The 21,234-nt window shown below is 52.4% G+C and overlaps 8 protein-coding genes across 8 annotated transcripts; 4 read left to right on the forward strand and 4 right to left on the reverse strand.

Moving 5' to 3' along the window:
* Positions 1-353: 353 nt before the first annotated feature.
* On the reverse strand, positions 354-2,345 carry CLUP02_11989 (major facilitator superfamily transporter; the record flags this gene model as incomplete). Its single annotated transcript, XM_049290954.1, has 5 exons — positions 354-1,164; positions 1,240-1,570; positions 1,709-1,876; positions 1,947-2,108; positions 2,168-2,345. 5 exons carry the CDS (start codon positions 2,343-2,345, stop codon positions 354-356), a joined length of 1,650 nt encoding a protein of 549 aa, XP_049148099.1.
* An 852-nt stretch (positions 2,346-3,197) lies between these two features.
* On the forward strand, positions 3,198-5,254 carry CLUP02_11990 (FAD binding domain-containing protein; the record flags this gene model as incomplete). The annotated part of the gene is made up of 5 exons (XM_049290955.1): positions 3,198-3,603; positions 3,691-4,115; positions 4,172-4,808; positions 4,888-5,015; positions 5,084-5,254. The coding sequence occupies 5 exons, from the start codon at positions 3,198-3,200 to the stop codon at positions 5,252-5,254; spliced, it is 1,767 nt and encodes a 588-aa protein (XP_049148100.1).
* A 1,342-nt stretch (positions 5,255-6,596) lies between these two features.
* On the forward strand, positions 6,597-7,664 carry CLUP02_11991 (uncharacterized protein; the record flags this gene model as incomplete). The annotated part of the gene is made up of 3 exons (XM_049290956.1): positions 6,597-6,625; positions 6,778-7,151; positions 7,240-7,664. 3 exons carry the CDS (start codon positions 6,597-6,599, stop codon positions 7,662-7,664), a joined length of 828 nt encoding a protein of 275 aa, XP_049148101.1.
* A 784-nt stretch (positions 7,665-8,448) lies between these two features.
* On the reverse strand, positions 8,449-13,644 carry CLUP02_11992 (cytochrome P450; the record flags this gene model as incomplete). Its single annotated transcript, XM_049290957.1, has 11 exons — positions 8,449-9,049; positions 9,074-9,163; positions 9,222-10,427; positions 10,505-10,570; positions 10,650-11,101; positions 11,557-11,732; positions 11,819-12,321; positions 12,403-12,527; positions 12,588-12,922; positions 12,981-13,163; positions 13,224-13,644. 11 exons carry the CDS (start codon positions 13,642-13,644, stop codon positions 8,449-8,451), a joined length of 4,158 nt encoding a protein of 1,385 aa, XP_049148102.1.
* Positions 13,645-14,953: 1,309 nt separating this feature from the next.
* Positions 14,954-16,440, reverse strand: CLUP02_11993 (alcohol dehydrogenase; the record flags this gene model as incomplete). The annotated part of the gene is made up of 6 exons (XM_049290958.1): positions 14,954-15,013; positions 15,077-15,183; positions 15,266-15,847; positions 15,900-16,100; positions 16,165-16,244; positions 16,310-16,440. The coding sequence occupies 6 exons, from the start codon at positions 16,438-16,440 to the stop codon at positions 14,954-14,956; spliced, it is 1,161 nt and encodes a 386-aa protein (XP_049148103.1).
* A 583-nt stretch (positions 16,441-17,023) lies between these two features.
* Positions 17,024-17,284, reverse strand: CLUP02_11994 (uncharacterized protein; the record flags this gene model as incomplete). Its single annotated transcript, XM_049290959.1, has 1 exon — positions 17,024-17,284. The coding sequence occupies one exon, from the start codon at positions 17,282-17,284 to the stop codon at positions 17,024-17,026; it is 261 nt and encodes an 86-aa protein (XP_049148104.1).
* Positions 17,285-17,788: 504 nt separating this feature from the next.
* CLUP02_11995 (uncharacterized protein) lies at positions 17,789-18,231 on the forward strand (the record flags this gene model as incomplete). Its single annotated transcript, XM_049290960.1, has 2 exons — positions 17,789-18,057; positions 18,126-18,231. The coding sequence occupies 2 exons, from the start codon at positions 17,789-17,791 to the stop codon at positions 18,229-18,231; spliced, it is 375 nt and encodes a 124-aa protein (XP_049148105.1).
* A 34-nt stretch (positions 18,232-18,265) lies between these two features.
* CLUP02_11996 (aldehyde dehydrogenase) lies at positions 18,266-20,337 on the forward strand (the record flags this gene model as incomplete). The annotated part of the gene is made up of 9 exons (XM_049290961.1): positions 18,266-18,571; positions 18,640-18,799; positions 18,858-18,872; positions 18,932-18,989; positions 19,060-19,275; positions 19,364-19,424; positions 19,477-19,509; positions 19,589-19,898; positions 20,051-20,337. 9 exons carry the CDS (start codon positions 18,266-18,268, stop codon positions 20,335-20,337), a joined length of 1,446 nt encoding a protein of 481 aa, XP_049148106.1.
* Positions 20,338-21,234: the final 897 nt, after the last annotated feature.

Genomic DNA, 21,234 nt, shown 5'->3' on the forward strand with positions numbered 1-21,234 from the left:
AGTATATTGGTTTTCTTGAGGTAAATACATCAGGTACCAAGAACATGATGAGAATGTCTAAAGTGAAGGGTGGGCAACAACATTGAGAGGAGAGCATGCTGGAGCTAGCTAAGGGCCCTAGAGTTCAGTGCAGTGTAGCCCCTGTACCTGCTGAAGCCTACCTTACTGAAGACCTCTTGCATTACGATTGTTGGCCCAGAACGATTTCAACTTTGACAAGATATCTTGAGAACCGGTCATTGATTCCAGCAGAACAATTTCAAATTACCAACGATATTTGCAAGTTCAGCCCTCAGATACCTCAAATCCAAGCTGGCGCTAAATTCTGCGTACTCTGAGATGTAGACGCATATCTACACTGTCTTCTCATCCCTTCTCTGATCTAACGGCGCACTTGCAACTTCGTCACCAGTGTTGGCCTCCTGGCCTGGTTGCACCCGATCGTCTGGAATCCATCGTCTCTGCATGCCGAAGCTGAGTAGTAATGAGGTACCCGCCACAACAATGGGTAATATGAAGGCCCTGGAGATGGCATAGCCGAACGCCTTTTGCACAAACGGCAAAATAGCCGCGGGAACCGCCTTCGCTAGGTCAGATGCACCAGCATCTTGTATCGCTTTGATGTTGACACCTCCTGGCACTCCCGCAAGCCGACGGTAGAGCTCCTGGGAGAAGAGGTTAGAAGCGATGCTGAGTCCCACCGCACCACCTAACAAGCGGTGGAACACGACCATGGCACACGCTGTCGGCATGTCGCTGTCGGGAAGGACAACCTGTACCGCAATGAAGGGGACTTGTTCCGCGAGCCCAATGCCCGCCCCGCTGAGGATCTGGAAGCCGATCCACTGCCCCATCGACGACTCCCTATCCAGCTTCTGAAGGAGCACGCATCCGGCGATGAAGACACTGGATCCAAACCACATGAAGGGGACGTAGTAGCCTTTTGAGCTGACACACGCTCCTGTGACGATGATAGCGATGCTGCATGGTATTCCGTATGCGAGGCAGCGAACGCCCGAAGTCACTGCATTCGTGCCTAGAACTGCTTGGAAGTAGAAAGCGAGGTAATACATGTGCGTGTTGTGCGCCATGGACATCAGCATGTTGAAGGCGCAGCTGATGGCCACGGTTCGCTGTAAGAGGATCCGCATGGGGATAGTAGCCCTTGATTTCCGGAGTTACCCTGTCAGCTGATATTGAAGACAGATGTGTGGATATTATCTGTTGTTTTTCACTTACTCTTCTTTCTTTCTCGCCTGCAACACCATGAAGGCTGTGATGAAAATCCCAAACACCACAAGGCAGGCGTAAACCCTAGGGTCCGACCAAGGGTACTTGGTCCCGCCCCATTGAAGAGCAAAAAACAGACTGATCAAGCCGACGATGAGAAGAAACCCGCCAAGTAGATCGAGTTTCTTCAGCTTTTGACGCAACGAGAGTCGACCGTGTATCGGTGTCCTCGCTCTCAATATCTTGTACGCGATTCCAAATGTCACGGCACCAAATGCTAGACAGACTGTTAGGGGATCCGCGTCGGTCGCTAGTCTCTCATTACTCACGTAGATTGATCCTGTTCAAACTTAGAATAATGTCAGAGCAAATCATCGGTGTAAAACGTACCAAAAACAAAATCTCCAGGTGAGACGAGGCGTATCGGTAATGAGTCCTCCGAGAGTTGGTCCCAGAACTCCTGCGACGCCGTACATACTCGTGACCAGGGCCATTCCGAACGGTCTAGCTCGCAGAGGAACTGACCTTCCGTAGACTGACAGACTACCGCAGAGCAGGCCAGCGGCTCCGATACCAGATATCACTCTCCCTGTGATCAATGCTGCAGAATTTGGCGAGGCAGCGCAGAGAATCGAGCCTGCCTCGACTTGAGAAAACCACAGATGGCTTCAGTAACTTGATTAGAGGTACATTGTGCAGCTACGAATTTGACTCACAAATGATGACGGAGGTCAGATAAAGAACTCTGGCGTTGAATAAGGTGTACAAGCGACCAAAGGTAGGCTGGAATGCCATTTCTGTGAAGAGGTACGCACTTCCGTACCACGGCACGTCGTTGAGTCGATGGAAATCGCTGGTTATCTTGGGGATTGCCGTTGCTGGCCAGGACATCGTAAGTCTAAAGATCTCAAAAATCCGAGGAGTTGCAAAAGCTTACCAAGTATACTGCCATCTATGGCTATCATGAAGGTTGCAATGGTGAATACTGTTGATAGAAGAGCCAGCTCTCGCGGTGTCGCATATTGATGAGTCTGCGACTCGTCAGAGTCCTCGCCAGTCGTTATCTCATTTGCATCATTTTCTTGACTTCCTGATCCCTTCTGAGAATTTTCCATCTTATGTTTGAAATCATTGTTGACAACAGCTTCATGGGTATTGCTCTTTTTTCCGTCGCTATCCAATTGAGACGGCATGGAAATCTCCATGGTATGTTTTGTATCAGCCTCCATACTCCTAGGACTCACTCAGCAGCGGCTCAAGTGTTACGAGACTTGGGAAATTTCACTTATTCCGAAGACAGAGGGAAATAAGCAATCCCATGGCAAGATTATCCGGGGCCCATCTGGTTGTCAGTCATAACGCGAAGTTCCCATGAACATAATTGATGTCCAATTTGGGACATTGATGAGCCTCGTCTTGCCGAAAGGGTCTTTGGTTCCTACAGCTCTTCCGCGGATAACTGCATTCAGTAATAAGATACACACCTGAACTAGCGCGTGAAATCCTGGGCACCCCGCGTAAGGCTACTTTGAGAATCCTTCAGGAGTAATCCTGCGGAAACAACGGGAACGGTACCGTCGGTCCAGAAGGGCACGCTGACTGCCTAACAGCGTATAGCCTGAAATCAGCCCGTCGGTTCGATGTTCCGTGCCATGCACAACACTCGTGCTGAACAATAACTGTTGCTTACTAGTTGATTTGACAAGAATAATACGGGATGCGGTGATTTGCTGGCCAGCCAGAAAGCAATTTGATGCTGTGCAGTTTGCCGCCTTGCTGCGCCCCTGCACACCGAAGGATCGGGCACGAATATACAATGACTATGCCTTGGCGTTTTTGTCATTATTGACATCAGACCAGTTCCCATAGCCGCGTCAGAGATAGATAAAGTATGCATAGAGAGCTTTTCGAATTTGATTACCTATGCCTCCAAAGACCGGTGGTTGGCGGGCTCTTCAACACGCAGCATGATTTTCTCAAAGTTCCTCCTCGCGCTTTGCGCGATTACATTGGCGCAGGCAACTCCTGCATCGTCTGAGTGCAAGGCCTTTCCAGGCACCACATCATGGCCCTCGAGCAACGATTGGTATCGCCTGAACAAGGCAGTCGATGGGCGGCTCTTCAGACCCCTTCTTCCAGGCGGCATTTGTCACCCGGAGCAGCCGAACTACAGTGCAGAACGGTGCTCCAACCTCTTCACGGCTTGGAGAACTTTTGAGTTCCATGCTGAGGACCCTGTCTCGGTGATGTGGGACAATTGGACCAACTACACCTGTGTCCCCCTCGATGGCTTCCCTTGCAGCGGAGCAGGCTATCCGTCATATGTGGTCAACGCGACCACGGCGAAGCATGTCAAGGCCGCCGTCGACTTTGGTGAGTATATACGTTTTCCAAGCCCAAAGGAAAAATGAAAAATAAAAAGAAAAACCCCAAGTTCAGCTGACAACATTCTATGCACAGCGCGAAAGAATCAAGTCCGTCTTGTTGTCAAGAGCAGTGGACATGACTACCTTGGGCGCTCCATCGCGCCAGGCTCCCTTTCCATCTGGACGCACCATCTCAATGAGATCCAGTATCACGAGGGGCAATTCAAACTCGCTGGGTCGGGAAAGATTATACCCGGCGATGCCATCACCGCCGCATCCGGAGCGAAGATGGTTGATGTGTACGCTGTAGCGAGCCAGCACAACCGCGCTGTCGTAGGCGGTGGAGGTAAGACTGTTTCGCAGGGTGGCTTTGTGACGGGCGGTGGCCATTCCATCTTAGCACCCCATTACGGTCTTGCGGCAGATAATGTGCTGCAGATGGAGGTCGTTACCCCTGGTGGCGATCTTATCACGGTCAACGAAGATCAAAACGCCGACTTGTTCTGGGCCATGCGAGGTGTAAGTCTTGGATTGCGGGAGCTTTTGCTGTTCATCTACTAACTTGGTAATGCTAGGGAGGAGGTTCAACATTTGGGGTTCTCACCTCTGTCACAGTCAAGACGCATCCTGAAAAGAAGCTCACTATGGTTTTATTTATGGCCTTTACTGTTCCTGAGGCTCCCTTCACTCTAGACCTTGCTACTTGGGCCGCTTCTCAGCTTCCTTACCTCTCGGACTCTGGATTGTCAGGTTATCTCATGGCTACCGTGAACTCGACGCCGCCGATTCCACTGCCGGGTCTCCCAGAGCGAGTTGCCGGTCTGATGGGCAAGACAATCATTCTGGATACCCAAGATACGGCCAGGATTAACGAGATCTTTCAACCACTCAACAAAACCATCCAGGAACGGTGGCCTGGACAGGTCAACTTGCTGACCATTACTCAACCGTACGACTCATTCGCGGCCTGGTATGCCGAGAACTTTGACGACGGCCAAGCTGGGGGCTCTGTCTATCTCATCTCACGATTCCTAGACAAGAAGACCCTGACCACTGACCTGGACGCACTGAAGAGTGCACTGGAGCCTATTCTTCTCAACGATGGTTGGCTGGGAACATATCTGGTCGCAGGAAAGGGTGTGAATGAAGCGAAGCCCCGCGGCGGCGAAAATTCCGTCCATCCGGCCTGGCGGAAGGCATATGTTCATGCACGTGAGTAGCCATCTAGAACAGTCTCAAGGCCAGGTGAAGGCCATATATTCATGTAGGAGAAGTCACTGACTATTCGCAGTCACCTGGCAGGGCTGGGGATACGAACCATGGGATCCAGCAGCAGGAGAGAAAGCTAGGGAGATTCTGGACGCTAGGTTCGAGCCTCTTCGCCAACTGACGCCCGATGGAGGATCGTACATGAATGAAGTAAGTTTCCCAAAACTGACGAGGAGAGAAACCAGCTAGATCAGGGGTTTTGCTAACGATTTGATCAGGGATTCCCATTCGAGAAGAACTGGCAGCAGGCATTTTGGGGCTCGAACTACCCGAGATTGTCCAAGATCAAGCGCAGTGTTGATCCGAAGGACGTATTGTGGTGCAAAACTTGTGTGGGAAATGAAGGCTGGTCGGAAAAAAGCGACGGCCGCCTCTGCAGGGTTCAGTAAATCAACAATATTGTACACCGTTGTGGACTGTTTATGTTACTATAAACTTGGGCGCTCTATGAGTCCATGCATGTGTGCCCTAGAGAAAAAGAACAATTTGTCAATCTCAAGGTCGCTTGACGCGGTTTGAATCGCAGTAGTTTCAGTCTTGTGAAATTTGAGAGCCTTTATGTACAGTCCTGAGTGAACGCGAACTCCTTTGGTAACCATCAGGAACCCATTGAGGCTGGACTACTTTTATCCAGTACTCTTCGGGATCATTTTGTTCTACATTAATAACTTGTGAGGATGTCGAAAGAAGAGTTCACCACTGATGTGGCTACATCTCTTGGTCGACCAAAGGCCAAGATCTTGTGTTGAGGGACCGGTCATAGACCCACTGTTTCCCCCGGATACCGGAGGCCCACTAGGCCGGCCAGCCGGTGAGACTGTTACTAAGCCAGCAAAGTCGCGACGTTGCGTTAAGCTCCGTCATATTTGCCAAAGACTTAGTGAAAAGGGGCCAAAGGGGACATTGATGCATGAAACCACAAAAACAAGGCTGAAAATGGCTTGTGGCGCCAGCTCAGTGGTAAACACCTTCCTTTTGACACAAATTGGTGGCTTCGAGGTGGTCTCGGATGGCCCTGGTCTGCAGTCCCCCACTTCTCGGAGCGGTCAGCCCGGAAACACACTTGTCTGGAGGCTGGCCATCTCAACCGTTGCAACCACATCTGCTGTATGTCTCAGCCACCAAGTCTCAGAGAAAGTTCTAGACTTTTGGAAAAGTCGGTAATGCCCGGCTAGAGTAGGCTGTTGATTTCACCAGATTAACGAGCCGCTTGTTGGGGTTCACATAATTGATGGGATCGCACATATTACCGACTCGTCACATGCAGCGTCAATTTGCTGAGAGAATAGTATTCAGCGATAATTCAAACGGCCGAGACCTCAACCTGTAGCAGTCGGGCCTACCGAGATATATGCATTATTCACGGATTGAACTCCTAGACATCTCAAATTAGAAGAATGAGCAACTTACGCGCATTGAGAAACATCAAGTGACTTAAATCAAGTTCCCCGGGACTGCTGGTAGCAAAAGACGAATTACCGGAAATTTGGGGCCTTGAGTAACGGAGCGAGCCGGCCTGTGGCCGGACCACGCGGGCCCGTGAATGCTGACGTAAAGTGGCAGACGTCACAATGGGGAGAAGCGCGGGGTTGATGTATACTAAAGAAGACGAGATGGCATTCTCATATCTAGTTCATTCTTTCAAAAGCAAACATTCATGTGCAGTTGCTTTTTCGTAGCTCAGCTCAATTCAACTAGTGTGCCGGAAAAGCCAACCGATAAGTGGGCAAAATGTCTAAGCCTGGACAGTTCCGAGCCGAGTAAGTCACTCTTCATGTCGGCGGTGATGCATCTCATTCCATCGCGTTGTTTTCCCGTCAACCACCATACCAAGGTCTTGAAACCATATGCCAAGTGCAGACGAATCATGTGTATAATTCTTACAAGCTAAAATAATGCCAAACCGCCTTAGTCTCCCTGAGCTCGCGAGACATCTTCTCACGAATGGCCCTCACAAGACACAACCTACCGCCCGCAGAGTCCGAGTCATCTTAAACAATACATGCGTCGTCGATACCACCAAAGCAGTCCATGTTTGGGAACACGTTGCATATCCGCAGTACTATGTACCCGTAGCAGAACTACGGAACTGCCGTTGGAAAGACAAGCAAGACATCCAGTCCACGGCCGATGCATCCCAAGCCGCGGCGGCAGTCGTTGAAGTGACCGTTCCTGGGCGGGACGGTGAAAACGACTTTACCACCGACCGGGCGTTGAGATTTTCCGACAATGGAGAGATCAGCGGTGCCCTAAAGGGTCTGATAAGGCTCGAGTTCGGCAGTATGGGTATGTTGTCTCAGCCACCATCGGAAGTTCCGCAATTTCCGTCATGTACCTTCGGAACTGACAAAAAACCACCTTTCAACACACACAGACCAGTGGCTCGAGGAGGAGACGCCCATCTACGTCCATCCCAAAGATCCTTACAAGCGCATCGATATTCTCCCTTCGTCGCGGCCTGTAGAGGTCAAGGTCGCCGGAAAGACCGTCGCCAAGACCAGCTTTGCCGTTCATTTGTTGGAAACTGGGCTGCCTACGCGATACTACCTGCCCTTAGCGTCAGTTGATCAGTCAGCTTTGCGAAAAAGCAAGCTCATCACCAAGTGCCCATACAAGGGCGATGCTGAGTACTACAGTATTGTGGTGGACGGTAAAGAGTATAGCGACTTGATCTGGTATTACAGGCTTCCCACGCAGGAAAGCGCGGGGATCGCTGGTCTACTGTGCTTTTACAATGAGAAAGTCGACATTATTCTGGATGGTGAACTTCTAGAGCGGCCAAAGACATACTTTTCCTAAGTCAGGTAGTTTTAGCTATATACGAGCAAATTGTATTGCATTGCAAGTAGTCACGGCATGTGAACTAATGAAGATATTGCATACGCTTCAGATTTTGATATGGTACATCTTGATACACGCGGCATGTTGCCCTGACGAACGTATTGTAAACGTCAAAATGGCTGCCATTCTGTTCCCAATGGGTGCCTACCAGCACCCAATATTTCAGTCATAAATCGTAAATTTTGCTTCAACAGTGGTACGCAGACGTGGCCTTAGCAGCCACAGTCCTAGAAGCGCACGCAATCTGTGATCCGAGCTGGGCGTGATATACATCGATCAATTCATCGATAGGCTGCGTCGCACAGTACCCGCATTCTCGTCCCTCGCGTCTAATTGCCGCTATTTCAAGCCATTCCCTGCGAACAGCCGGCTCGGCGCGTCTCTTGGAGATCGTGGCGCAGGGCATCGGTCTCGGATCGATCTTAGGCGCTGATTAGTCGTGGTCTTGGACCCTGACTGCAGCCAGAAACTCTGCTTGCCGACAGGTCAGGATCGCCGCCGACATCGTGGGTGACAAGTCGGCGGGTCGCGTTCCTGAAACGCCTGTCATGGCACATTGACAGCTACGCAGCGCGACCATGACGTGCAGCTAGCGCACTCGATGCTGTGCATCCTTCAGCCGCATGCCTTTCCGCATTGGGTAAACGCTTCATCGTCGCCCCAGACCGTTCACGCGTGAAGTTGTGAGCAGTTTGTCGACGGATGAGATCGTTTGGTAATCCTTCTGCTGCTCATCACCAATTCAAAAGTACCCAGGCATCGAGCCATACGTCCCAGCCGGGCCGTGCGCATCATAGCCCTGCGGGATGAATTCGTCCATGAAGCCGGGAGGTGCCATGCTGTAAAGGCTCCCCGGGTACACCTGCATGGCCTGAGAGCAGTCCATGGCGTCCTGGTTGGCCTGCTGTTGCTGCTGCTGCTGGTGTTGCTGGTGTTGCTGCTCTTCTGCCGCGGCTGAGGCCTGCTGCTCGAGAAGAAGACGTTCGTCACGCTCCTTTAGCTGCGAAAGAGATGCCTGTTGAGGCAGGGCTTGGTGGTGAAGCGGGGGAGGTGACATGACGGCGGGCGTCAGGGCCTGGGCGACGGAGTGAAATGCCGGAATATCGGCAATGAGCTCGGGGAAGCGGGTGAAGAAGTCCATACCCATTGTCCAGGCGTTGATGTCCGATATTCTCTGCTCGAACATGGGCGAAATTTGGTACTGGCCTGTGACGACGCTCTTTTTGTACGCGTCGCGGAACTCAAAGGGCCAGAGGAGGTGGAAGTTGGGGCCGAAGAGCTCCCAGAACTGGTTGTTGCAGTAGTGGTGTTGTCCGAAAACGAACCGTTCCCGAACACCTGGCCTAAGAGGTTATTAGAGACTGCACTCGAGCATGAATGGTGATAACCAGAGGGGTGTATTGACGTACCAGACAAAGAAGTCGATGGCATAAGAATGTGGCATCGCCTGTGATGGTCTGCAATAGATCAGCATACGTCTAAGGATTAGCACAATCAGACTGTTGTTTGACAAACCTCTTCAGGTACCAGGTGGGCAGCTTGGCATAGCGTTCCGGGGTGGGATCGGAGTGATACTGCAGCAGCAAGTGCATGGTTCGAAGGATCGCCAGCCGTTCTGTCGGTGGGCAAGTCATGAAGCACAACTCGTCGACCCTGCGGAGCTTTCTCCACAACTTAGACAATGGCCGGGTCTTCGCGACGGCATCCCAGCCTTCGAGTAGTACCCGCACGGGAATGTCCTCGTCGTTGGAGTCCTCGATCGCGTGAGCTTCCTTCGATATGCGACACCGCTTCGCCAAGACCTGGTTAACAGCCCGCCACACATTCACTTTCGGGGACGCTGGGCCTGCTGGGGTCCGGACAGTGACGCAGTCGCAGTGCGCCTCGGGTGGTGGCACTATGAGATTGGGATCGTCTGGGGCATCGTCCCCGTTGTCGTCCTCGTCGTCGACAAAGTCCTGGCTGTCCGACGTGGAGCTAGGTGCGTGGACGCTGGGCGCGTGTACGCTGGATGCCGGGAACCCGTTCGGCACCCTGCCGACGACGGCGCCATTGACACTACCGTGGAAACCGTGGACGTCGAGGGCGGCGGGGGTTTCGGGCAGTAGGCCCATGGGTGCGGTGTAGGTTGGCGCCGAGAGCTCCGTAAGCATAGTCGCATCCCGAGAGGCTGCTGAGCCTGCTCGCGGCAGGGATGTTGACGCTGTCACGGTGGGAGGCGGCGAGCGTTGCTGTGTCGCTGGGGTTGGGCGGCTCGGCAGCACATGGTCGCGGATCGTCTGCTCGATGGACTTGAAGGTGTCGAACAGGCCGTCCCGCTCGCGCGTGACGGCGGCCAGCTGCTCCATGGCGGCCGACAGCCTCGTCGAGTCATCCTTTCGGAGCTCCTTGACCTGGGCCTCGAGCTCGGCGATGCGGTTACGGGTGCGCTCGCGAGCCTGCCTCTGGGCCCGGCGGTCGAGCTCGCGCTTCCGGATTTTGCGGGCGAGCTCCTTTTCGGAGGGGACCTTGGCTGGCGGAGCTGCTCCTCCTGTTGCTGCTGACGGTGTGGGGGCATCATCGTCTGGTCCATTGGACGCCATAGCTCTTTTCCCTTCTTCCTTTATGAAAGAAGACTGTGGGCAGAAAAGAGAGAAAAGAGTCAACGAGAATAAAAGCGCGTCCGCGCTTGAGGGTCCAAGTGTTTGTGCTTTCTCCTCGCGTGGTCCGCTGGTTTGGGCCCTATCTTTCCCAAGCGGATGATGGGAAAGCTTGGTTTTGTCAGCGGGAAGATAAATATCGATTATTAGCCCGGGCACGGGTCCGGATAGTGTCGAAGAAAGTTGACGGTAGATGTGCAGAAGTGGATCGGGCGGGCATCAATACTAATGGGGAGAAAAGGGGACCGAAAGACAAAAGGAAGCCTACTCCTTGAGGTTTAATTAACCAATCGTGTATCGAGACAGACAGATAGTCAGAGGCAGCAGAGACAGGGCTTGGACGGGCATCCCGGCCACACCTCTAGACAGGCATTCGAATACAGATACAACAGTCTGAGAATATGGTAGTGTAGCAAGGAGGGAAGAGGGGTGGACGAGAAGTTGAGAAGAAAGACCAAAGAATGTGGGGTAAAATGCGGCCACCCTTGCTGTGCTGTACAGTGACACTTGCTTGTCCTGCAGCTCTCTCTCTCGCTCTCTCTCTCTCTCCTTGCCTTGTCTCGCCTGCCCTGGTCTAGCTGAGCTGGGAATCCTATGTGACATTGGGCTTAAACTCTGCCATCGGTGGCTTTGCGTGGCTCTGATAGAGTTCGGACTCCATAGCTCCGCACGCAATTTAGCCCAGCAGAGCGACAAATCAGCAGTTGGGAAACGGTGGGAAATGCTAGCCCGCACCCTCCACTTCATCGCATTGGTCTTAGAGTGTCTCAGTCGCAAGAGTCGACAACTGTGCTAGCACTCAGAGATGGATTTCCTAAGCAAGCCAAGCTCCAACGGGGGCTAATTAGCACTACTTTGACATTCCGCGGATGCCGTGTCCGGACGGAACTTCTAGTCTACTTTTCTCTAAGAAACCTACTAAAGCCTTACCATCCCCTGCAGGCCCTTCAGCTCGTTTAGCCACACCACGCCTTGCGCCCTATCGAAACTCGATTCCGAGCTGCCAGATTTATCAATGCGTAAAGTGGGTTTTTGTTGGCTTTGCAACGTCGATTATCGAATTGCGATATGTCACTGGATACCTCGGATACCTTGCCCACATATTAAACATGGCTTATAAGACATTCCAGCCTTAGCAGTCTTGTGTTACCTCCAATCGTCACATCTCTCTCACTCATTTGCTAAGCTGTCACTTTTCCCGCCTCCCTCACTTTGAAAATCACTTCCAACTGCGGCAGCGACAATGTAAAACCATCCTTTTTGCCATCAATAAACGCTTCCGCCTTCTGCCCCGGGGCGAATGCAACATCATATCGGTTGATGATTTGGCTGGCGCAGTAACGGATCTCCATCAAGCCCAGCTGCTTTCCGACGCAAGAGTACTTGCCTGCCATGATTGATCCTTGTCGTCAGCTCTCACGTCGCACCGATCGGCCCAAAAAGGTGGAGGACGTAATGATTTTAAGTGCTTACCGGTACCAAAGGGAACAAATGCGGCAGGGTCTTTGGCCAGATCGGGCCGGGAGGTCCACCGCTCGGGAATGAAGTCGTTCGCCTGCGGGAACAGGCGCTCGTCTATTTGTTTTTCGCCACAGTCAGCAAGCAAAGTCTTGTATGACAGACGCAGTTCATCAGCCGAGACAACGGTGGAGGATGAAACAGTTTCTTTTTGAGACTTGCCTCTGAACATGGTGTGCGTAGGCACCTGGATGATTGTATCACCCGGAATAAATGTCCCGTCAATATCTATGCCCTCGGGCGGGGTCATGCGCTGCACACCCGACGGGACAGGAGGATGAAGCCTCAACGTCTCGTCGATGCAAGCCTGCAGATACGGAAGCTTTGACAGTGCGGAGTGTTCAGGCTCCGCATTCTGCGCAAAGTAGTCGTCGATCTCCTCCCTTAGGCGTTGGTAGACATCCGGCTTTTGGGCTAGCTCGAAGAAGAGACAAGTAAGGGATGCAGCTGTCGTATCACTTTACGAATTCGTTAATACAACGTCAGCTGAATTGACCCAGCACCATGGATATCAAGGTGGGATGCGAGACATTACTTACCTCCCTGCAACGATGATAAGATACGCGTCGCCATATAGGTTGAGGGTGTCCTGCCAAGTCGGGTTCTTGAGGGATTGATATTCCTCCAAGATCCATGAGAAGACATCTGGGCGGTCAGGGGGGTTCTTGAAATTGATGACAATTAGCATGCAGATCCCTCGACCCGGGTCAGCGGCAGGTCATACCGCGATTCTCTCGTCCACCTGAGATGTGACAAATTTCCAGAATCGCTTGTTATTTTCGTTCAAGATTGGCGTATTTTTGAAGATGGGGAAGAGCCATAACATATGACTGAACATGCCAATAGCCTGCATATCTTGATGCAAGGAAGTCATAAAGTAGTGCTTAATGCCTTCCTTGAGCATGCCAAAGGACTTGCCGAAAGCCAAGTCTCCCATGACATCGAAGCTGTAAAAGTTGAACCAATCTGAGATATTGAATGGCTTTCCCTTATTCTTGTCAATACTTGCAAGAAGCTGATTGGTGTAGTCGGCAACCCGGAACTCATAGTCTCTAAGCGCTAGACCTCTTGTTAGTTGTGAAGCCCCAAAACGTCTCTGGGAGAAATATTGTATTACCTTTCGAGCTGAACCCTCGATCCCAACTCTTGCGCCTTTGTGCATGCTCTTGCTTGTCTCGGACGAGCTGCAATGAGTACATGGGATGCAAGACTCCATACCATGGGCCTTTGGTGCACGGTGAGCGATTCGAGTGGATTGGAAGAACGGCCTTTGGATTGTTGATAGACAACTCGGTCGGGCCTTGAGGCATTGAGATCAGCATTCTTCATCGGTATAGTAAAATTGGTAAGAGTTCCTTACCAATTCTCACAATGTCGCCATACTGTTCATGGAGTTGTTGAACCTCGGTGTACATGTGCAATTCCTTGACTGCTCGTGAGGTGATCCACAGATTCGAGAGCCTCGCTAGGAACGGTCCCTTGAAGCCGTTGAGCCGGTGGAATGCCGCACGGTACACGAGTAAACTTGTGTAGATTCCAGCAATGAGCGCGGCCGTGAGAGAACCAGCTGTCTTGAGCGCAGCCGCATTTGTCCGGAAGGTCTCAGGAGCTCCCCGGGAAAGGGCCGCCGTCAGCAACCCAATACCCAGTGTGAAGTTCCTGAAGAGTCTGGTAGTAGCTGTATCCCATTCCCCTTTGCGGAAAACGAAGACATGGAGCTGAGTGCCTAAAATGAAAAACAGCCCATGGGCCTGAAGGATCTGGAGGTTGGTAATTGCCATTTTTTTGTGTCTGTCATGCCAATTTCTGGCTCCGCTTCTGTGTTGTTCACCACACAAGAATTGAAAGAGAGGAGGAGAGTTTCTCTTTTGAGAAAGCAGATAAGGATGGGGCCGCTCTCAAAGGCTTGGTAAATACTATCTGGATGTATTCAAATGCAGCTCTTCGACAAATCGAGCGAGGCGCATGAGGCAATCACTGCGTCAGAACGCAACAGCAGCTATCTAACAAGACATCCCGACTTGGCGTCAGGAAGCAAACAAGACGTGTCAGAAAAGACCAATTACCAACAACCCAATTAGGAACCCAATAGCTCAACGAAACTTCGAGTCAGAAAAACTGCCACCCCATTTCGGGATGGTCGCTGCAGGATCACGATCAGCACTTGACCATTCACATGTGCCTGATAACTCATCTGGCCTGATTACCCCTAACCCACGCCTCAGAACCCGAAGCACCATGTAGAGGCCCTTTGTGGTCTCAGTGGCCCGTTGCAGAATGTGCCTATCCGCCAGCCATCATGCGAGAAGTCGACTCAGCATCTTCAACGGTTTCTGACTCGACAAGTCCGGGGTAGAATCTTGTGCCCACGGGGTTCTGATCTTCCCCAGCGCGGGGCCGCGTCCGCGTGTCGGTGGAGTCTGGGGAAGAGCTGTCAGAAAAAGAAGTCTCCCCGTTTCCCCGCGACACCATCATGGATCTCGGGCTTCTGAGGCTGGAAGTCTGGGGAAAGATCTCGATGGGCCTCTTGTTTCCCCCCGCTGTTTCCCCGCAATGGGGTTAATTAGCCCGACGGGACCAAAACGGGGTGGCGCGAAAGATGGTCCGGGGCCGCGTGACCCTCGACGCGGGTTGCCGACGCCATGAGCCGAGCTTGCCAGCACAGCCCAACAGCTTAATTGAACTCTATCGTCTAGCTCGTCTAAGCTGTCCCGCAATCTCGGCATATACTGTGGTTAACAGGAGTTTACCCCGGTTGTTCGCGAGCCGAGTCGGCACTTGTAGCACTCTCTCTCGTGGCACTCTCGTGGCACTTATCGGGCTTGTCTTGAGTGGTTTGTCAGTCTTTGGCAGCCTGTAGCTATTGACCACATCCCTAGCGCTTGGGTGGGATTTTTCGAGCTTCCCAATATTTGGTACTAATTTGCAACACTATACGGATCGATCTTCCCAATACACCGCGCGCATTTTATTCTCGGTCTCTACTGAGATTCAAGCGAGAGGCTAAGTGACATGAGAAGTGCACAGTCAATGTCTCATGGTCATCATAAATTGAGAGTATGTACAGGAATTATGATAATGTGTATGCGTCTACTTCAAGTCAATCACGACACGTCCTTGGATACCCCCAGATTCCATCTCATTGAAAATCTGTGAATTGCTGTGTCAGTATGGACATCATCAACTGAGAAGTGTAGAAAGAGATTAAGTTACCTTCGTCAAGCTTCTCATTCGTCGCAGTTGGAAGTGAGTTTTGATGTTGCCTTGTGCTGCGATCTCCAGACATTCCTTGGCTTCCAGTCTGTTACCAGTCTTGACACCTGCGGAGCATCCAAGTAAGCATTCGTGTCCACAATACACGAATGACATGTCGAAAGGACGTCATAACGAAGTCAAACATACCAAAAATAGTCAACTCGTCCACAAGCATGGGTTCGACGTCCGCGATCGCCGGGCTGCTGTTCTCGGGAACACCCAAGCACACAAGCTTGCCCCTGAACCCGAGCCACTTTGGAGACTGCACGTAGGCCTTCTTGTTAGACGAGCACATGAGCACGATTCTCGCCCCTCCGCCCGTAATTTTCTTAATCGCTGCCGTGAGGTCCTCGTCGCTGGGGTAGGCCGTGAAGTCAACGAATTCCGTCGCCCCAAGGTCGCGGCAGAAGTTCTCCTTGCTGCCGATATCCATGGCCAAGACGCGGCACCCAATCACGTGGGCGTACTGGATAGCGAGATGACCGAGGCCCCCGCCGGCTCCCACGATGACAACCCAGTCGCCATGACGGGCGTCTGCGCGCTTGAGGGCTGTGTAGACGCTGATGCCGCCGCACATGAGAGGGGCGGCCTCTGCTGAGTCGAGGCCTGCGGGGATGGGAGTGACGTATCGTGCCGTCGATATGCAGTACTGTTGGAATGTGCCGGGGGTGAAGTAGCCAGAGAGTTTAACCTGTGCGCATGATGATTCGCCGCCTTGAAGACATCGATCTAAGATGCCGTGTTAGTGGAGGTAGGTTGTGTTAGATGATCGTGACCATACCGCAGTTGAGACATGCATCTGCCGCGTATTTGATTCCCACCCTATCACCGATTGCAGGTGATGTGACGCCTGTGCCTACGGCGACAACCTCGCCGACTCCTGGGAGAACATTAGTGACAATTGAACTCAATCGGGGGTGTGATGGAAGACTCGAAAGTCGACGTGGAGTTTTTGACGTACCCTCATGGCCACCAACTTGACCTATGATACTTCATGATTAGATCCTTGCTTAATGAGTCGACAAGGCGAATCAGACGAGACGTACCTTTTGGTGTAGGAAATGGGACCGATGAGAATGCATTCATGCAAAAGCCGTAATCGGTATGACAGACACCAGAGTATTGTCTGCAGTAGTAAATAGCGTGATCAGTAATTGAACTTTGTGATATTGAATAAAGGCGTCAACTCACAGCCGAACCAAAACCTCCCCGGGGCCAGGCTCCGGGATCGGTAGTTCTACGACCTCCGTTTGGGTGGTGCCGGGCTCCGTGTATACAACCGCGCGGTTGTGGTTGCTTTCGCCGCCCATGATAGTCGCCATAAAATTGCTCTACAATCTCAATGTGCCTTTGGACTCTTTAAAATTCAGATGGGATTTGCGAGGGAATGCATGTCGTTATATTCTTCAAGGAGGCCGGGCGGGCGCGCGCACGCGGCCACCCGGCGACCAGAAACGAACCCGAGCCTTCTGGGTCAATTGGACCGAACCATTCCCCCCTCCCTCCCTCACACACTTTGTACACTAGAACGCTGGCCGGCCGGCTTGCCTTAGCTTCGTAAAAGCGAGCCAGACCATCGGGAACAAGCTCTGTTTGCTCTTTTTTCGCCTGCTACAGCCTGCAACAATTGCCGAAGCCGTGGCACGAGGTAACAGACTCTGGCGGAAATACCCCCACATGCATCTCATGCCGGCGCCGAGCCGGCGGGTCAATGTATCGATTGTGAGGGAAGACCCAAGACCTGGGGGGAGCATTTCCAGCCAACCATTAGCTGTGGGAAGCTTGACTCGACCTTGAGTCTGTCTGCATGACCAACCTTGCAGGAGGGAGGGCGAATCCTCAAACGCAGCGCGAGGCGAGCTAAGGTGGACAAACGGCGGTAGCACGGCGCAGATAGTGGTCGAGTCAGACCCTCTTTCTCCAAATGCACCCGGCTAAGCAACACGATCGGTTCAAGCACAGGTCAAACTTCTGCCTACCTACGGGGAAATAGGTGCGGTTTGGGATCCAGCTGCCAAACGCAAAAGGAGGGGTTGAAAGCGGCACGTTGCCGACCAAAGTCGTCTGTTGTCTTGCGTCTCCAACTTTCTTCCCCCCTTTCGTCACTTTAGAGAGACTACTGCGGGCAACCCGCAGCACGAGAAGCAAGAGAGTCTGTGTCAGCATTGACAGCTACGGTAAACATACTGCGGAAGACGGCAATGCGTCAACACTACGCATACCTTAATGCTCTTCATATGTACACTAAAATGGCTTACATAACGCTACATAACGGTACGCACCAGTGCCCATTAAGCCGATCAACTCATCCGCGTTTCAACACTTGCCCCGTCGCGGCTTGGCTTGGCTGAGTTGTCGATTGTAATGGTGCGGCGCGGGGCGGCAGGTTGCGGGTTTGGGTGGCAGTTGAGAACCTGACCGAGACACACAATGGAACAGAACCAGTTCCCGCCACTTCAACATCCTACTCTGACTCCAAAACGGATACAGCGACAGGGAGAACTGAGGAGTAATACTGTAAGAGCCACGCAGAGCGAGGCAAAGCTACCCATAGTGGGAGCCTTGGCCGGGTGAGCTACCCCAAATTTGAAATAGCTCTGGACTATCCCCATACAACCCCGGCTTGCCCGCGGGGCCACGCTTACTACGCTCCAATTCTGCGAGTAGTCCATGTCAATCAACAACGGCCATCGTGACATCGAAAACGGAGTTCTAGACGACGACCCTCGGTCTAGGACATGGCATCCCGGTAACGTGCCCCGGTTGTCTCTCCACGTCCCCCTCCTCGTGCCCCTCCACTGGTTCGTTGTTCCTCATAATGCGATTGTGAGCAACCCAACCGACCCCTCCTTGCCCCCAGAAGAGAGAATCAGGAGAAGGGGGAGGAAGAGAAAGGTCGAGAAGGCAAAAAGTAGTCGCTTTCGCATGTTCCATATCCAGTGGCCCCCTCCCTCTACTTCTTCTCGCCCTGCGTTTCCTTTTCACCCGATCATCTGTGCCAGTCAAGTTTCCAAAATCAGACCCTGATACTTTTTTCTCTTCCCATCACATTCCACGGACCAGACCGCCGCGTAACTTCCCGCACCCAGACCAGGGCCCCAAATCTCATCTAGTCTTCTACAATCTCATTCCACACTGTCGCCCATCATGGCCACGAACGGCACGTCCAAGCTGGACTGGACCAAGTTCTACAACATCATCGACGGTAAGCTCGAGTCGACAAGCAAGACGAGGAACAGCCCGAACCCATCTACCCTCGAGGCCAACCCCGAGGTTCCTCTCTCAACACCCGAAGACGTCGATAGAGCCGTGCAGGCCGCCAAGAGGGCTCAAGATGCCTGGTCCGAGACACCGTACGAGGAGCGCCAACAGGCCCTCCTCAAGCTCGGTGAAGCTCTCGAGGCGCACGCTGATGAGTTTGCGCTGATGCTCACCAAGGAGCAAGGCAAGCCTGTAAGTCATTGGCGTGGGACCGTGATGATCTTGGAACGAGTCGTGTTGACATCTCACGCGTCGCACAGCTTCCTTTCGCACAGTTCGAGATCGGCGAGGCCGTCAAGCACTTCAAGGGAATGACCAACCTTCCTTTCCCCGAAGAGGTTGTCGACAACAACCCCGATCGCCGCGTTCTCACGAGATACGTCCCCTTGGGCGTCGCCGTCGGCATCGTTCCCTGGAACTGTAAGTCGTACCACTCCCGTAGTCTTAGTCGATCAACCCGCTAATTTATTACGCCCAGTCCCCATCCTCCTCGGTATGCCTCCTCCAATCTGAAGCGCCCTGCGCAAGTTTCCAACTAACACGACTCAATAGCTTGCGGCAAGATTGCCCCTGCCCTCGTCACCGGCAATGCCTTTATTCTGAAGCCTTCGTAATCTCCAGATCCGTTTCTGTTGTCATCTCATACACAAATGCCAGGCACTGACACCGAGTCACAATAGTCCTTTCACACCCTACTGTGACCTAAAGCTTGTCGAGCTGGCGCAGCAGTTCTTCCCGCCCGGCATCTTCCAGGCCCTCAGTGGTGATGACAACCTCGGGCCCTGGTTGACCTCCCACCCTGGCGTGGACAAGGTCAGCTTTACTGGTTCGACGGCAACCGGCAAGCGTGTGATGGAGAGCTGCAGCAAGACCCTGAAGCGCGTCACTCTGGAGCTGTAAGTGGACGATTTGGGATGAATCTTTTGCGTCCCGCCTCTCCCCGGATGGCAGTGTGGAGTTAGTCGCTGACTCGTGAAATCGCAGTGGTGGAAACGATGCTGCTATCGTCCTTCCTGATGTCGATGTCAAGGCTGTCGCGCCCAAGGTACGTCAATGTATGCGACGAGATTTAGGAAATTCAAGCTGACGTATCACAGATTGCCATGCTGGCTCTGTACAACTCTGGCCAGGTACGTAGGAGTTGATTGACAAAAGTCCCATCAAAAGAGCCAAAGTCGTACAGCCGCTGACATGACACAATTACTATAGGTCTGCATCGCCATCAAGCGCATCTACATCCACGAGGCCATCTACGACGAGCTTGTCGCCGAGATTGCCACCGCTATCAAGAACCTACCCGTTGGTGATGGACAGCTGGAGGGCACAATGCTCGGCCCCGTTCAAAACCAGATGCAGTTTGAGCGCGTCAAGGAGCTTCTCAAAGACATTGAGGAGACGAAGCTTAAGGTGGCCGCGGGATCCACCGCGCCCGCTTCCAACGGCAAGGGCTACTTCATCACGCCCACAATGGTTGATAACCCGCCCGATAACTCGAGGATTGTCGTCGAGGAACCTTTCGGTGAGTTCATGTTCTCCCGCCACCCAAAGTGAAATTAATGCATGGGCGAACTCAATCGCTCAACCCGTCATTGCCCCTCAATCGTGCCGCCCCTCCTTTTTGCAAATGAAAGAACATTGTTCTCCACCGAGGCTAACATGGGGGTATCCCAGGTCCCGTCTTCCCCGTCCTCAAGTGGAGCGACGAGAAGGAGGTTATTCACCGCGCCAATGACACCCTCATGGGTCTCGGCGCTTCGGTCTGGTCGAAGGACATTGAGAAGGCACAGAGCGTCGCCAAGAAGCTTAAGGCCGGCAACGTCTGGATCAACACCCACTTGGAGCTGCAGTACGATGCGCCATTTGGCGGTCATAAGCAGAGCGGTATCGGATACGAGTACGGCGCTGGCGGTCTGAAGGCGTACTGCAACGTGCAGTCCATGTTCATCACAAAGGCATGATCTCTTTTTTTAAACTTATGATAACCCCCCCTGCATATGCGTTCAAACGATGTAACAAGAAATAAAGATGTCTAAACTCTAAGGTGCTCCTTTTTGTGGAACTTGTACGTTATCAGTTGCCTCTTAAGTAAGCTAGTTATGTGTCGACTGTCACTGTTACCATCTTTGGGTTTCATCGCCGCGCTTACTGTTGCAACTTGCGAAGAAGATCGGCGTTATTGTCTCGAAGCATCTCTTTACGCCCGATGAGCAGCGCCTCGTGGAGTGCGAATCCTTCGGTCCAGACCAGAATCGCATATCTTTCGTAGGCAAATCATTATCGGACATTTAATGGAGCTCTTATGGAGCTCTTAGTTCGTTGGTTGCGGGAGCCGGCGAGTTATAACTGCTGCCTTGCGGGTGGGCTCATTTCTCCAAGGACCCTTGAAGATATTTGATGCAATGCACGTAAGCTAACGCGCAAGGACGGAGATTCTCCGCTGTGATATTCGCAAGTTCGCCATCTAAGTGCGGCGATAGTTCCGCAATTGGCAAAGTGGGGTCTGTCAGGTCTACGCTACAGCGAAGTGCAGATTACTCAATGTTCAACAAGTTGCAAAGACCAAAGGTCCAGGAAAGGCTGGGCAATCGGCAATTGCATCCTTCGCCAAGTTTTGTGAATCAATCCACACCGACCTTGAAACCATGAAGACATGTTGCGTTAGCGGAGGGCTTTCCGAAACACTAGAGGCCACGAAAGCCAAGCAGCTCGTTTTCTCGCATATACTTCATGACATATATCTCCAGACAATCCACCCATGATTCCCCAAGTTTCGACCGTTGCGAAGCCATGCTGAGTTTGCCAACTGAGGCACGAGTGGGCCACACTACGATGATAATTCTAGCAGCTACTCCGCA

The sequence above is a fragment of the Colletotrichum lupini genome, chromosome 6, assembly GCF_023278565.1.
Source record: "Colletotrichum lupini chromosome 6, complete sequence".
NCBI lineage: Eukaryota > Fungi > Ascomycota > Sordariomycetes > Glomerellales > Glomerellaceae > Colletotrichum > Colletotrichum lupini.